General features: G+C 46.3%; 1 protein-coding gene across 4 annotated transcripts in view; it reads left to right on the forward strand.

Annotated features, from left to right (window-relative positions):
• Positions 1–13,464, forward strand: part of SFXN5 (sideroflexin 5) — a 115,951-nt gene that overhangs the window by 31,565 nt on the left and 70,922 nt on the right. For all 4 annotated transcript variants that reach the window (XM_057557819.1, XM_057557817.1, XM_057557816.1 and 1 more), the window contains exons 4-6: positions 7,345–7,371; positions 7,885–7,939; positions 9,912–9,937. In XM_057557819.1, the coding sequence (XP_057413802.1) occupies positions 7,345–7,371; positions 7,885–7,939; positions 9,912–9,937 (108 nt within the window). The remainder of the gene's footprint in view (positions 1–7,344; positions 7,372–7,884; positions 7,940–9,911; positions 9,938–13,464) is intronic.

Genomic DNA, 13,464 nt, shown 5'->3' on the forward strand with positions numbered 1-13,464 from the left:
TTTTATTATTTTTATTGTTTGTCCGCACAAGCATGTGAGCTCTACAGAAGCAGAGATTTTTGGTCTCTTTTTTCACTGATATATTCTTAGTGCCTAGAGCAGTGCCCAGCAAATAATAGGTGCTCAATAAATATTTGTTGGATCAATGAATTTTCTTTAATCGTCACAAGAACCTTGAAAGTAAGTATTCATATTCCTATATCACAAATGAGGAAATGGAGGCTCAAAAAGATTAAGTAAATTGCCCCAAATCACAAGTAGGAGATCTGGAATTCCAATTCCCAGAAAATGGTTTGACTGCAGTGTCTGGCCTCTTAAGAGAGAGAAGCTGTGTGTACACGAAAGTCGTGACTGCTAATGTGTGTTGTGTAGCAGAATGAGCGGGGATGTTCTTTCTCCTTTCATCTGTAGAACTGGGGAGTACCTTTGCCCCACATAGATATGCATTTGTATCTATTACCTGGGAGTAACCATGGCAACAAAATTAATGGTGAGGAATAATGGGATTGGCCCAAATGATAAATTAAGAAGATTTCTTGTTGTTTTATGGAGGCATCCTCTGCCTTACAGAAGGATCCCCTTCAGGCTCTGTTTAATTACCTTCTGGAGGTTGTTTTAAATAGGCTCTGTCTTTGCTGCTTCAGAGGTTTGGAGAAGCAGCTTGGAAGGAACCAGACTGGGGAGGGGAAGGAGCCAGACTGGGGACAGGGCCTGGGCAGTGACTCCTCCATCTGCGGTCTGGGCACTAGAGGTCTCTGCCCTGAGAAGGCAGGGCTTCTCCTCCTGAAGCTTGTTTGGGGCCCACCCTCTACCCACCCCTTGGCTTCTACACTGGGTTTCTAATAGGTTCAGATGGCAGCTCAGCTGAGACTTAGGCCATTTCTGAAATCAGCAAACTTCTGCATTGTTCCAGCAACCTTTCACCCAACTGTTTCCCCACACCCTCTGTGTCCTCATTCTCCAAGTTGAGAAATCAAGAAAGGTCCAAAGTCTCACATCCACACTGGTTTGTTGCTGCAGCCAGTAAGTGCTAAGGGATCAGGGCTGCACTTTTTAATGTTCAGCCGGAGGCACAGAGAGAGATGGCTGAGCCCAAAGGAGATCAGGTCACACTGAGGAATTGGACTTTAAAGTGGAGCTGCTTTGGTGGGCTGACAGAAGACGCGGGGGCCTCCCTGTCCTAGATTCTCAATGTGGATGGACTGTCCATTGCATCACCTTTGGCCTCGCATCAAATGCTTTACGTTCCAGGACTATCCTTGCTTGTAACCTGTTTGCAGGGCTGGCTCATTAAACTGCAAACTAGCAACCAGCTCTTGGCTTGTGGGTGGTATCTGCTGCCATTTCTGCATCCAGCATCCGACCCATGGGTCCAGCAGGTCCCAGGGAAAAGCCCAGACCCAAAGAGTCAGACCCGAGTCCTTGTCCTGTGCTCTCTGTAAGCTGGGCCTGGCATCATCAGACGAGAAGGGACCCTGGAGGGACTAGCTTCCACCTCCTGTATGATTAATTTAAAAAAACAGTGTAAGTCTAAGGAGTGAGGTGACTTGCACAGGGAGACCATGTGAGTTAGTGGCTAAGCCAGGCCCCAAATCTGCGACCCTGACTATTGTTGCTGCAGCCTGGAGATGGGATGAACCCAAATGAGATCAGGTCATGACTAGGAAGTTTAGTTTAAAATGGAGCTGTCCCTCTCACCTCACCCCAAAGCCTCCTGAGGTGGGAGCACTGCCAGATGCCATGAGAAGAGCCTCAACACTACTTAGTGCTCATTCCTTCCTCTCTCCACTGGAAAGGCTTCTCTGACATCATGGGAAACAGTTTCCCAAAACCCCAAATGGGTTACCTTAGTTAGGGTTATGCTAACTGCTGTAACGAAATGATCTCAAAGCACACCAGCTCAAATAAGATCGACGTTTCTCTCTCTCCCATGGAATAGTTTGAGTTCCGGGTGGGCAGGTGGCTCTGCTCCACAGGATCATTCAGGAACCCAGGCTCCTGCCATCATGTTTCTCCACCATCTCCTTGGGTCCTCCTCTCTGCACAGCCCAGGCTGCGCTGCAGGCACATCCTTGCTCTGGCTCACAGGCAGGTGACAGCAAGTATAGGCTGGGAGGGGCTAGCCAGGGAAAGGCACATCTCACTTCCCCTCGGATGCCACTGGAGGACTCAGTCACATGGGTAAGCCTAACTGCAAAGGAGGCTGGGAAATGTAGTGCAGCAGGTCAGCCACCCGCCCGCTACCTTTCTATTACTGTGGACGAAGGGGCATAGGTTTTGTCGGAAAGTTAACAGTCTATGCCATAGGGGTCAATAAAGGGCTTGGAGGTTGTGCCTGCTATTTCTATTTTTCTAGTGGTTACTCTTAAATTTTTAACAATCATTTTTGAGTAGGTAACACGTGAACAATCTACGGAATTCTAAAGCTATCAAAAAAGTATAGAATGAAAAATAAGTTTCCCTTTCCCTGTCTCCCAATTTCCCACTTCTTCTCCCTAGAGTAACCATCAGTTTCTTCTGTATCCTGCCAGAGATATCTGCATACATTTATCCTTTTCCTTTAAGTGCTAATGATATAATAGTGATAACTCCAGGGACATTCAATGGAGCATGGTTGTAATAGCAAAAAATGGGACAGTCACAAAAGGACAAATATTATATGATTCTACTTACATGAAATATCTAAAGTGGTCAAATTCACAGAGACATAAAGTAGAATGGTAGTTGCCAGGAGCTGAGGGAAGGAGCACTGGCGTGTTAGTACTGACTGGGTACAGAGTTTCAGTTGGGGAAGATGAAAAAATTCTGGAGATGGTTGGTAGTGTACAACAATGTGAATGTACTTAATGCCACCGAACTGCCACTTAAAAATGGTTAAATGGTAAATTTTATGTTATATATATTTTACCACAATAAGGAAAAGATGGGAAATAGCTTAAAAGTCCACTAATAGGGTGCAGTTTACAATATATTCATTCAACGTTTCTGGTAGGAAGAATAAGGCTGCTCTCCATGCTCTGATGTGGAAAGATCTCCACATATATATACTAGATGCCTAAAGGGACAGAACAGCGTGCACTGGTATGCTAGCATTTAGAGATGGTGCATGGGGATTTAAGAGTGGGGGTTATGGAACCAGACTGCTCGGGTTCAAATCCCAGTGCTGCTGTGGGATTTTGGGCAAATCACTAAATATCTCAGTGCCTCGGTTTCCACATCTATAAAATGGGAGATATACTAGTCCCTGCCTCATAGGGTTGTTGAGGAGATTAATAAGTTAATACGTACAAAGCCCTCAGAAGGGTGTCTGACACATAGCACTTATTCACTAAATGTGACTGAATGAGTCTGCATCCCAGGTCACGAGCTATAGTTCTGGCTCCACCTCCGAGACCCTGGGCGTGGCTCTGAGCTTTACTTTTCTCATCCGTCCTATGGAAACAGATTTCTGAGTGTGAGACTCAAATAGTTAATGGGACCATTGCCACTTATCTGTGACACTAGCCTGCCTGGGCCGTGTGTGGAGGTGTCATCGCGGGTGGAGAACACGCCTGTGAGCTCTGGGCTTCTGGCCTTGCCTGCTCACACCCCTGCTGAACTTCTGCCTTTGCTGCCGAGCCGGTGCTGCCCGAGTCTCCATCACTGCTGTCTGGGTGGGGGCGGCGAAGGCAGTCCTCGAACCTGAGGGACACAGATGCAGCTATGGATTACAAGGGCTGCTTGGCTGGACTTGGGTGGGAGGGGGGGAACAGGTGCTGGGGAGGAGCATCTGCCGCCCGGCTGCAAAGGGAGGTTCTGGGACCTCAGATGATGTCAGCCAAACTTCTTCCTCTTCTCGTGCCTCAGGCCTGGCTGTCACCCTGGCCAGACCAGACATCGGTGTGCTCCAGAGGGCCCCTGGAGAACAGGGGGGACACAAGTCTGGAGGCAAGGAGGCTTGGGTGCCCATCTCTGTCCTGCCACCAGGCCCCTGGAACCATGGCTGAGTCACTTAGTGTCTCTGAGATGATTTGCCTTGTCTGAAAGTAGTCTACCCACCTCACAGGCATGTTGTAAGAATAAGACAATAGAGATGAAGTTATTTTGAAAAATAATTAAGTCCTTTTAAAAAATACTGCTCACTTGACTGACTTCCCCTCTATGTTAGGCATTTATGGAGCATGATCTAGGGGCCAAGTATTTCAGCTATGCGTGTCTCAGTGAACCTCTGTATCGGTCAGTATAAGCCAAGTGCTGTAACAAACAACCCCTGGATTTCAGGGACTTATACAGTAAGGTCTGTTTCTCACTCGTGTCAGAGTCCAGTGCAGCTCAGGAACTTGGCACATGCCGTTGTCCAGGGGCCAGGCTCCTTTTACCTCATGGCTTTACTGTCTTCTAGGGCCTCATTGTCCTTCTCTGGATCCTCTGTGGGAGGCTTTGGGGCCAAGCCTGGAAGCGGTGAACTCCACTTCCACCCACAGTCCATTAGCTAGCACCCGGCCACGTGAGGCCATCTGACTGTGGGGGAGGCTGGAACGCATAGGCTTAGCTGTGTGCCCAAAGTGAAATGCCAGCTGCCAGGAGCACCAAGCATAGTCCCCGCCCTGCCCTTACAACACCCCATTGTACTAATGGAGAAACTGAGGCCTGGAGGCAAAGTAATTTGCCCAAGGCCACACATCCAGTAAGTGATTGGAATGCAGGCTGCCTGGTCCTAACACCTCTTTACACTGTTCTTTAATGTCTTAGATCAGTGTTTCAGCCCAGGCTGTTCATCAGAATCATGGGGATTTTTTTTCTTTATTTATAAGAATTGTATGAAGAGATCTTGAGTTTTTTTAAAAAATAAATAGCTTTAGATTTGCTGTGTGCATGGCTCTGGGAGATGGTGGGGGCCGGCACTCAAAGGCAGGCCCCTGCTCTGAGGAGCTGGGCTATGACTGTAACAGGGTGAGGGGACCCGGACCCAGGAGGTTCTGATTTGGGGTGGAGAGCGTGGGGTGTTAGGAGTCTGTGCCCAGGGCCTGGGGTCGCACCTGGGATGACGCTGGGATGTGGTGGGATGCACTGCAGAAGGCACTTTCTGAGCAAAGAAAGATCAACCTTTTATCACTTTTTTTTACCTCTCTGCTGTTATGCTCTCACATACCGTCTTTGGCTAACAGTGATTCTACATTTGGTTTTTCTTTCTTTAGTCCCCTCTGTTCCTCAAATATAATTAAGAAAAAAAATCTACTGCCTCTAATCTTTCTGGGTCTGGAATAGCAGACAATCAAATATGTTTGAAATGTATCTAAAATCAGAGTGATTAGGCTGTGAATTAGGCTTAAGGGACTCTGCTGTTAGTAAAATGCATAAACTTTAATACAGATGGTCCTTGACTTACGATGGCTCAACTTACAATTTATAGACTTTATGACGGTCTGAAAACGATATGCATTCAGTAGAAACTGTACTTTGAATTGTGAATTTTGATCTTTTCCTGGCTGGTGTTACGTGGTCTGATACTCTCGTGATGCTGGGCAGGCAGCAAACCGCGTTTCCCAGTCAGCCACGAGATTGAGAGGAAAACCACCCATACACTTAGAGCCATTATGCACCCACACGACCAGTCTGTTTTTCACTTTCAGTACAGTATTCAATGAATTACATGAGATATTCAGTACTATATTATAAAATAGCCTCTGTGTTAGATGACTTTGCCCAACTGTAGGCTAATGTAAGTGTTCTGTGCACATGTAAGGTGGGCCAGGCTAAGCTGTGACGTTTGGTACTTTCGGTATGTTAAATAATTTCAACTTACAATGGGTTTATTGGCACATAACCCCACTGTAAGTCGAAGAAGATCTGTATATCAATTTTATAACTCTATTATTGCTACCCAGTAGCATTCTGCAGCTTACTTTATATCGCAGATGACAACATTGACGTATAAATGAAACATAACTATTCCGTTATAAAACTTTAAACATCAGTGCTGACCACGTCTCCCCTCTTACCTCATACCCTTCTTGGTCCGTTAAAAATGCACTGACCTTTGGTTTGCCCACAATGTAAAATTTTACTTGCCATATTTTCTTGATTCTAAAAAGGCTATTTTATCACATTTTATCATCTCTTAAATGGGATGAATCTTTTAACTGATGGACGTCTTGGCGTTATGCCACTGTTTTCTTTTTTTTTTTTTTTAATTAATTAATTAATTAATTAATTTATGTCTGCATTGGGTCTTTGTTGCTGCGCGCGGGCTTTTCTCTAGTTGCGGTGAGTGGGGGCTACTCTTTTGTTGTGGTGCGCGGGCTTCTCATGGCGGTGGCTTCTCTTGTTGGGGAGCACGGGCTCTAGGCGCGCGGCCTTCAGTAGTTATGGCACACAGGCTCAGTAGTTGTGGCTCGTGGGCTCTAGAGCGCAGGCTCAGTAGTTGTGGCGCATGGGCTTAGTTGCTCCACAGCATGTGGGATATTCCCGGACCAGGGCTTAAACCCGTGTCTCCTGCATTGGCAGTCAGATTCTTAACCACTATGCCACCAGGGAAGCCCCATGGTTTTCTTTCTTAGTGGCACATAATAGTATGTCTTAGGATCAACGATGTCTTAGAGTCAATGAAATGCAGTATTTTTATCATTTGAAGGAATTGACAAATTGTTCTCCAGCCCGTCCCCATGCTGTGCTGGAAGAGACAAACTCCTCATTCATTTGAAAGCACACAACCTTCTTATAACAATAACAAAAATAGGAATAATAATATCTACAAGATTTAGCACTTGTAAAGCACCTACTATGTGTTCAGCACTGCTCCAGGCACTTTTCATATGCCTCTTCAACAATGTTAGAGCACAGCTATTATCCCCATTTTACAGATGAGGAAATTGAGGCTCAGAGGTAGAAGTGGCAAATCCAGGGATCCAGGCAGTCTGTGTAGCTCTGAAAAATTATGCTGTGCTGCCTCTAGTGATTCTGGGAGACAGCTGAAGTATATTCATTTAAATCAAGGCTTCTTACCTGGCCACACCTTAAAATGAACTAGGGAGCGTTAGGAAAATGCTGGAAGAATTCTTCAAGTAGTTTTACAGCACAGCCAGAGTTGAGAACCCTTGGTTTAAATAATCTGTGTGAGATCCCCCAGCTCTGCTGTTCTGGGATCTGTGGCCTTCCTACCTACCCCCTGATGCCACCCTGCCCCCAGCCCAGGGTAGCTGCCAGACCTGGGGCAACCAGGACAACCTGAGCCTCTTAAGGCCTTTGGAGCTGGATCCCTTGGTTAGAAAATGTGGCTCTGAGACCTTAAACTGATATGTGCTTTTAATCTTTGTTTTTTCTTTTCTTTTCCTTTCTCTCTCTCTTTCCCTTCCTTCCTTCCAGCTCTGGAGTGCACAGAAAATCAAGCAGGTAATTCAATTTTGGATTCTTTTCCTTCCCTTCTGCTGTTCTCAGAGACCCTGCCCTGCCTTGCCCTGCCCTGCCCTGCCCTGGCCCGAACCCCCTTCATTCTTCCCCAGCACCAGGGTCTGAATTTCTGAAGACTAGAGCTCAGGTCAGCCTGCCTTTCCCTGGGCCCCCTGAGCTCCTTCCCCATGGGCTCCTTCCACAAAACCCTTATTGTGGGCCTGTTGTGTGCATGGCATGGGGGACAGAGGGCCTGCAAGGTAAACATGGTCTGCTCTGTGCTGCATTCAGCTTTGAGCACTAGTTAGGAGGAGAAGCTCTGTTTATGGCCCATGTTTGGTTTTCTCTTGCCCCGAGTGGTGGGAAGGATTGACTGGCCACAAGGCAAGGTGGGATACAGCCATTGGCCACCTAAGTCTTCCTGGGGGAGCTGTACTCCCCCTCCCCCCTCCCATGTCCCATCTCCCATCTCCCTCCCCAGCTGTCACCCTGTGCTCTGTTCCCGGCTCTTGCCAGGCTATTCTACACCCGGACACCAATGAGAAGATCTTCATGCCCTTTAGAATGTCAGGTAAGCCCTTGGGAACCTCTGTTTCTGCCTAGCCTGGGCCGGTTACAGTGGTCACAGCTCCAGGAGTGTCCAGATGCGCTTGGCCTGAGGGATGTACAGAGCCTGTTACACACACAACCACACTCGCACCTGCATGGTCACTTTGCCTCAACTGTACAGGACTGGCCAGCCTATGGAGCTTTTAAAATGTGCCTGTCTGCCTTTTCTGCCGGAGCAGCTGGGGTAGAGCCGAGGCCTCCACAGGTGAATCTGGTGCCCCCAACGCCAGGTTACAGCCCACTCACTCAGCAGCAGCCCCAGGGTGACGCCTGCTAGGGAAAGCCCTGCCTTCCATGAGCCACTCCTCTCTCACCTGTGTACACCGCGTGCCTTCCTTCCAAGCCGTGCTCCCTACTCAGCCTTTTCATGCAGTTAACCCCCAGACTAACTCCCTTGTCTCTGATCCTACTTTTAACCTGCCCTTCTGAATGTATGCGCTACATTTGCACCACTACACGCACAGGGAGGCGGATTCCCGTTCTGTGGCGACCAGTGGGCAGAGAGGGTAATGGGGGAATGGGTATAAGATCCCTGCCCCCAGGAAGCCCCTGCCCTGTGGTCACTAGGGGGCAGCTCTGTTGTGTAGAGCGTAATGACTTAGCCCATACACTGGCTGGGGCCGGCGTGGCTGTCCTGCCTACAGTTCTGAGAGGCTAAAGGCCTTGTCCAGAGTCACACAGCGGAGGTCAGACTCACACCAGCGTGCTGATGCCTCCCCCACGCCGTTTCTCAGTGCGACGGAGTGTACCCCCCACCCCTGAGTCACAGGGCGGGTGGGAGGGCTGGTGTCTGCTGCCTTGGGAAGCCCTCAGGCGGCTGGAGGAAGGGTCCCTACCAGTGGGTGTTCTCAGTGCAGGAGGTTAGTCAGGGTCCCCACCCTCAGAGCGCCTGAACTCCTGGGGCTGAGAGAATAGACAAGCACATGATGTCACTGTGCAAACGGGCAGTTAGTGCCCGGTGACCCCTGCTTTGCCGTGAGGAACTCCAAGGCGGTGACGGCTCTTGTAGCTGCGGCTGTAGGTCCTCCCCAGTGCCTGCGTGGGGCCATAGCAGGCTCTCCTCCTGAGACTGGCTTATTGTGCGATTCTCTGATCAGTCTTTGGGCCTCTCCCTGGAGGGGTGTGGGTAGGAGAGTGGCAGCTCATGTGTACAAATATGCACACGCAGGACACCAACCTTTGCTCTAGACGTAACCCATGCAAGTGTGTTCCCTGCTGCTGGGCCACCAGCTGACTGGCTGCCGTAAGTTAGTGGCTGGGACAGGAGGATGTCGCCTACAGCAGTGAGGCTGGGGGAGGGGGCCTTGCCATAGCCTGGGGGCCCTGAGCCCTGGGGAGACGGCCAGGGCCCAGCTGCACTTCATGCCAGCCCTTTCCTGCTCTGCTGAGGACGCCCAGCCAGGGCCCTAGAGATTCAAAGAGCTCTGGCACTTAGAGGCACACATCTCAGGTGGGTAGGGAATGTCCTTTCCAGAAATGGTCATGAGCCTGGGAAAGTAAGGGTGTGTTTTAGAAAGACAGGCTGAGGGAAGGAGGAGGACATCGCAGGGCCTCCAGAGACATTGTGGTGAGGCTGGCGGGGCTTCGTGCCTCCCGGAGGAAATGGTGGGAGGACCACCAAGTGCAGAGTGGCGGCGCCCCTGCCGCAGGCGCCTCCTTCAGGAATGGGGCCCTGGCTTTGGGGGCGAGTGAGGGCTGAGGGGAACAGAGACAAGGAGGTTGGGGGACACAGGGGAGCCCTCTGTCTTGGGGAGGGCTGGGCTGGGAAAAGGTCTGGGGCTAGAGGTGCCTCCCGCTTAACTGACCTGAGCCCTCTCACTGGGGCCACTGCCAAGACCAAGGCCAGAGGTCTCTCTGGCCTCCCAGTTGAAAGGCAGGTGGGGCAGAGTCAGGTGGGATTATAAAACCCGACTCTTCTCTCTGTCCTCTCACAGGTTACATTCCTTTTGGGACGCCAATTGTAAGTATTACCTTCAAAGGGCTTTCTTTTCTAAAAAAAATTTTTAATGTATAACTTTACATCGCTGTTCATAAATATTTGAGTTGTTGATTTAGGATAAATTCCTGGAGGGGACTCACTGGAGAAAATCTCATATATTTCTTTTTAATTCTCTCTCTCTTTTTTTTTTTTAGAAGTTTTATTTATTTATTTATTTATTTATTTATTTATTTATTTATTTTTGGCTGTGTTGGGTCTTCGTTTCTATGCGAGGGCTTTCTCTAGTTGCGGCGAGCGGGGGCCACTCCTCATCGCGGTGTGCGGGCCTCTCACTGTCGCGGCCTCTCTCGTTGTGGAGCACAGGCTCCAGACGGGCAGGCTCAGTAGTTGTGGCTCACGGGCCTAGTTGCTCCGTGGCATGTGGGATCTTCCCAGACCAGGGCTCGAACCCGTGTCCCCTGCATTGGCAGGCAGACTCCCAACCACTGCGCCACCAGGGAAGCCCCTCTTTTTAATTCTCTTGATGTGTATTGTCAAACCTCTTTCCATAGAAGGTGTGCCAGTGTACACCCAACAGGGCCTCAAAGTGCCTTCATTCCTGTATATTTCCCATTCCAAGTATTGTCGTTAATTAGGACATGCTGGTTTGATTACAGGGAAGTTTTCCCAGAAAGCTTGGGAAGTCGGAAAGTAAGGGTGCCTTCTGAAAACTGGAGAATTCAGCATTATTTTTGTTCTGTTTTGAAATCAGGATTAAGCTTACTGTTAATCTTTTTATATTGGAGTAAAACAAATGTACAGAAAGGGTGCATTTGTCATAAATGTACAGCTTGATAAGTTTTCACAAAGTGAGCTCATCTAAGTAAATATCACTTAGATAAAGATACAGTGCATTACCAGCATCTCAGATACCTCTTATGTACCCCTCTCAGTCACTAACCTCACAGGGAACCACTTTTCTGACTCCTTCATTATATTCTCATTTTGCCTGGTATTGAACTTTATATAAATGGAATCACTTATATAAATGTACTTTTTGGGGACTTGGCTTCTTTCACCCAATTGTTTATGAGACTTATTGTTATATGTAGTATTAGCTTGTTCTTTTTCATGGCTGTATAATATTCCACTGCTATAACTATATTGAAATTTCTTTATTCATCCTACTGTTGGTAGACATTTGGTTTGTTTCCAGTTTGGAGTTTACAACAACATGCTTTGAACATGATTGTACAAGTCTTTTATTTTATTTTATTTTTTTTTTTTAAGGGTTATTTCTTTTTTTTTTTTTAAAGGATTTTCTTTTTTATTTATTTATTTATTTTTGGCTGTGTTTGGTCCTCGGTTCGCGCGAGGGCCTTCTCCAGCTGCGGCAAGCGGGGGCCACCCTTCATCGCGGTGCGGGGACCGCTCTTCATCGCGGTGCGCGGGCCCCTCTCCACCGCGGCCCCTCCCGCTGCGGGGCACAGGCTCCAGACGCGCAGGCTCAGCAACCGTGGCTCACGGGCCCAGCTGCTCCGCGGCATGCGGGATCCTCCCAGACCAGGGCTCGAACCCGTGTCCCCCGCATTAGCAGGCAGACTCTCAACCACTGCGCCACCAGGGAAGCCCCTGTACAAGTCTTTTAGAGGATATATATAGAGATACACACACACGCACACATACACCCACACCCCTACACACATCCTCATTTCTCTTGCATTGTACCTAGCAGGCTAAAGAGATAGCAACTAAATGTGGGATGTGATCCTAGAATTGGGATTGGGATCAGGGCAGGTGTATGTGGAAAATGGTATTGCAGTTTCTTATAAACATACACCTACAATGTGAGCCAGCAATCCTACATTTAGGTATTTACTTCAAGAGAAGTGAATACATATGTCCACACAAAGATCTATATATAAATGTTTATAGTAACTTTTTTTCATCTTAGCCTAAAGCAGGAAACAGACAAGAATGACCAACAGCTGTTAAAACCACTAAGTGAAAAACTGATTGGGAACAGGATATTTACCTAGTCTGAAAGTTTCCTATATATTTCATAAATATCATTCATTCTATGTTTATTAATTGGCAGCCTCCTGTAAATAAGGGTCTTCCCTTCTGCCTCCCACTTTCTTGTTTTTTAAAACTATCAGTATGGTCTTGTATATTTTTTGTATTCAGTGGATAATAATTTACTTCTTTTCATTATTCATTTGTATATACAAATTGTGCCAAGTTTGACCAATAGAAACCCTTTAAAGCAATTTCAGTGTCCATTTGACATGTCTTTTTTATGCTATGAGTATGTACTTCAGTACTTTCTGGCACAATGTATGGATATTCCAAACTCATCATGTAGTTTCTCTGCCCCATTTCTCCAAAGAGCCCTGGTTCCTTTTAGAGGGGAATGGTATTTAGAAACCAAAATCTGGAAAGTTAGGTGTGCTCACTGTTACTGGCGTGTCATTGTTTCTAGGCCCTCTTAGCAGACAGAGCTAGGACATACAACTTTTTAAAAATCATGACTTCATACTAATACCTCTAATTCCAATCCAACATCTCAGAGTTCTTCCCTTCCTTCCAGTCTATATCTACATCTTCCTTCTCCCTGAATGAGAATACAACAACAATGTATTTATTCAGTTACTAAATCTTATATATACAAATAAAAGAATTTCAGAATTGCTACATTAATGCCACTCAAACATGTATTAATCCCCCCCCCACCCCGCCAAATGTATTAAGTAAAGCTTGAGATTTCTTTGAAGTTCTTTTTGTCCATTGAATAGATTCTACTGAGAGTATATAGTCAGAGAACTGTGTTCAAAAGTTATTTGAATTAAAAAAAAAAGTTATTTAATTATTTTCTTCTGTGTGTATATGTTATTTATTTGATATACAGTTAGGTTTATTCATTTCTGTTGCCACTGAATTTCAGATGTTTCCCCATTCTTATTGATTTATTTTGGGAACTATATAAAATGTCAACATAGTTCAAAAGTCAAAAGCTATATAAAAAAGGCATAATAAAAGTCCCATTTCCCTCTCTATCCCTTCTACCTCCTTCTCACCCATCCTGTCTAAGTAAATAATTTTATCCTTCCTATTTCTTTTTGTAAAAATAAGCAAATACAAATACATTTCCCTTTCTTTTTTCTATAAAAGGTACCATACTATATAACCCTTTTGTGCAATGTTTTTTTTGCTTAATGACATATCCTGGAAATCACAGTGTATCAGTTTATAGCTATCTTCCTCATTCTTTTTTTTTTTTTAAATAGCTGCGTAGTAGTATACTACATGGAAGTACCATAATTTATTCAACTATTTTTCTACATATGGACATTTAGACTATTTCCATTATTTTGCCAATATGAATAATGCAAGAATAGTCTTGTGCATATGTGTTTTGATATTGTTGGAGATATATCTTGAGGGTAACTTCCTAGCTTCTATGTAAGGACTAATTAAATAGACATTTCTGGCAATACTGGGCAAGAAAAAAGAGAGAAGATACAAATAAAAAATACTAGGACTAAAAAGTATAATAATTACAGATATAA

The sequence above is a fragment of the Balaenoptera acutorostrata genome, chromosome 12 (assembly GCF_949987535.1).
Source record: "Balaenoptera acutorostrata chromosome 12, mBalAcu1.1, whole genome shotgun sequence".
In the NCBI taxonomy this organism is placed as follows: domain Eukaryota; kingdom Metazoa; phylum Chordata; class Mammalia; order Artiodactyla; family Balaenopteridae; genus Balaenoptera; species Balaenoptera acutorostrata.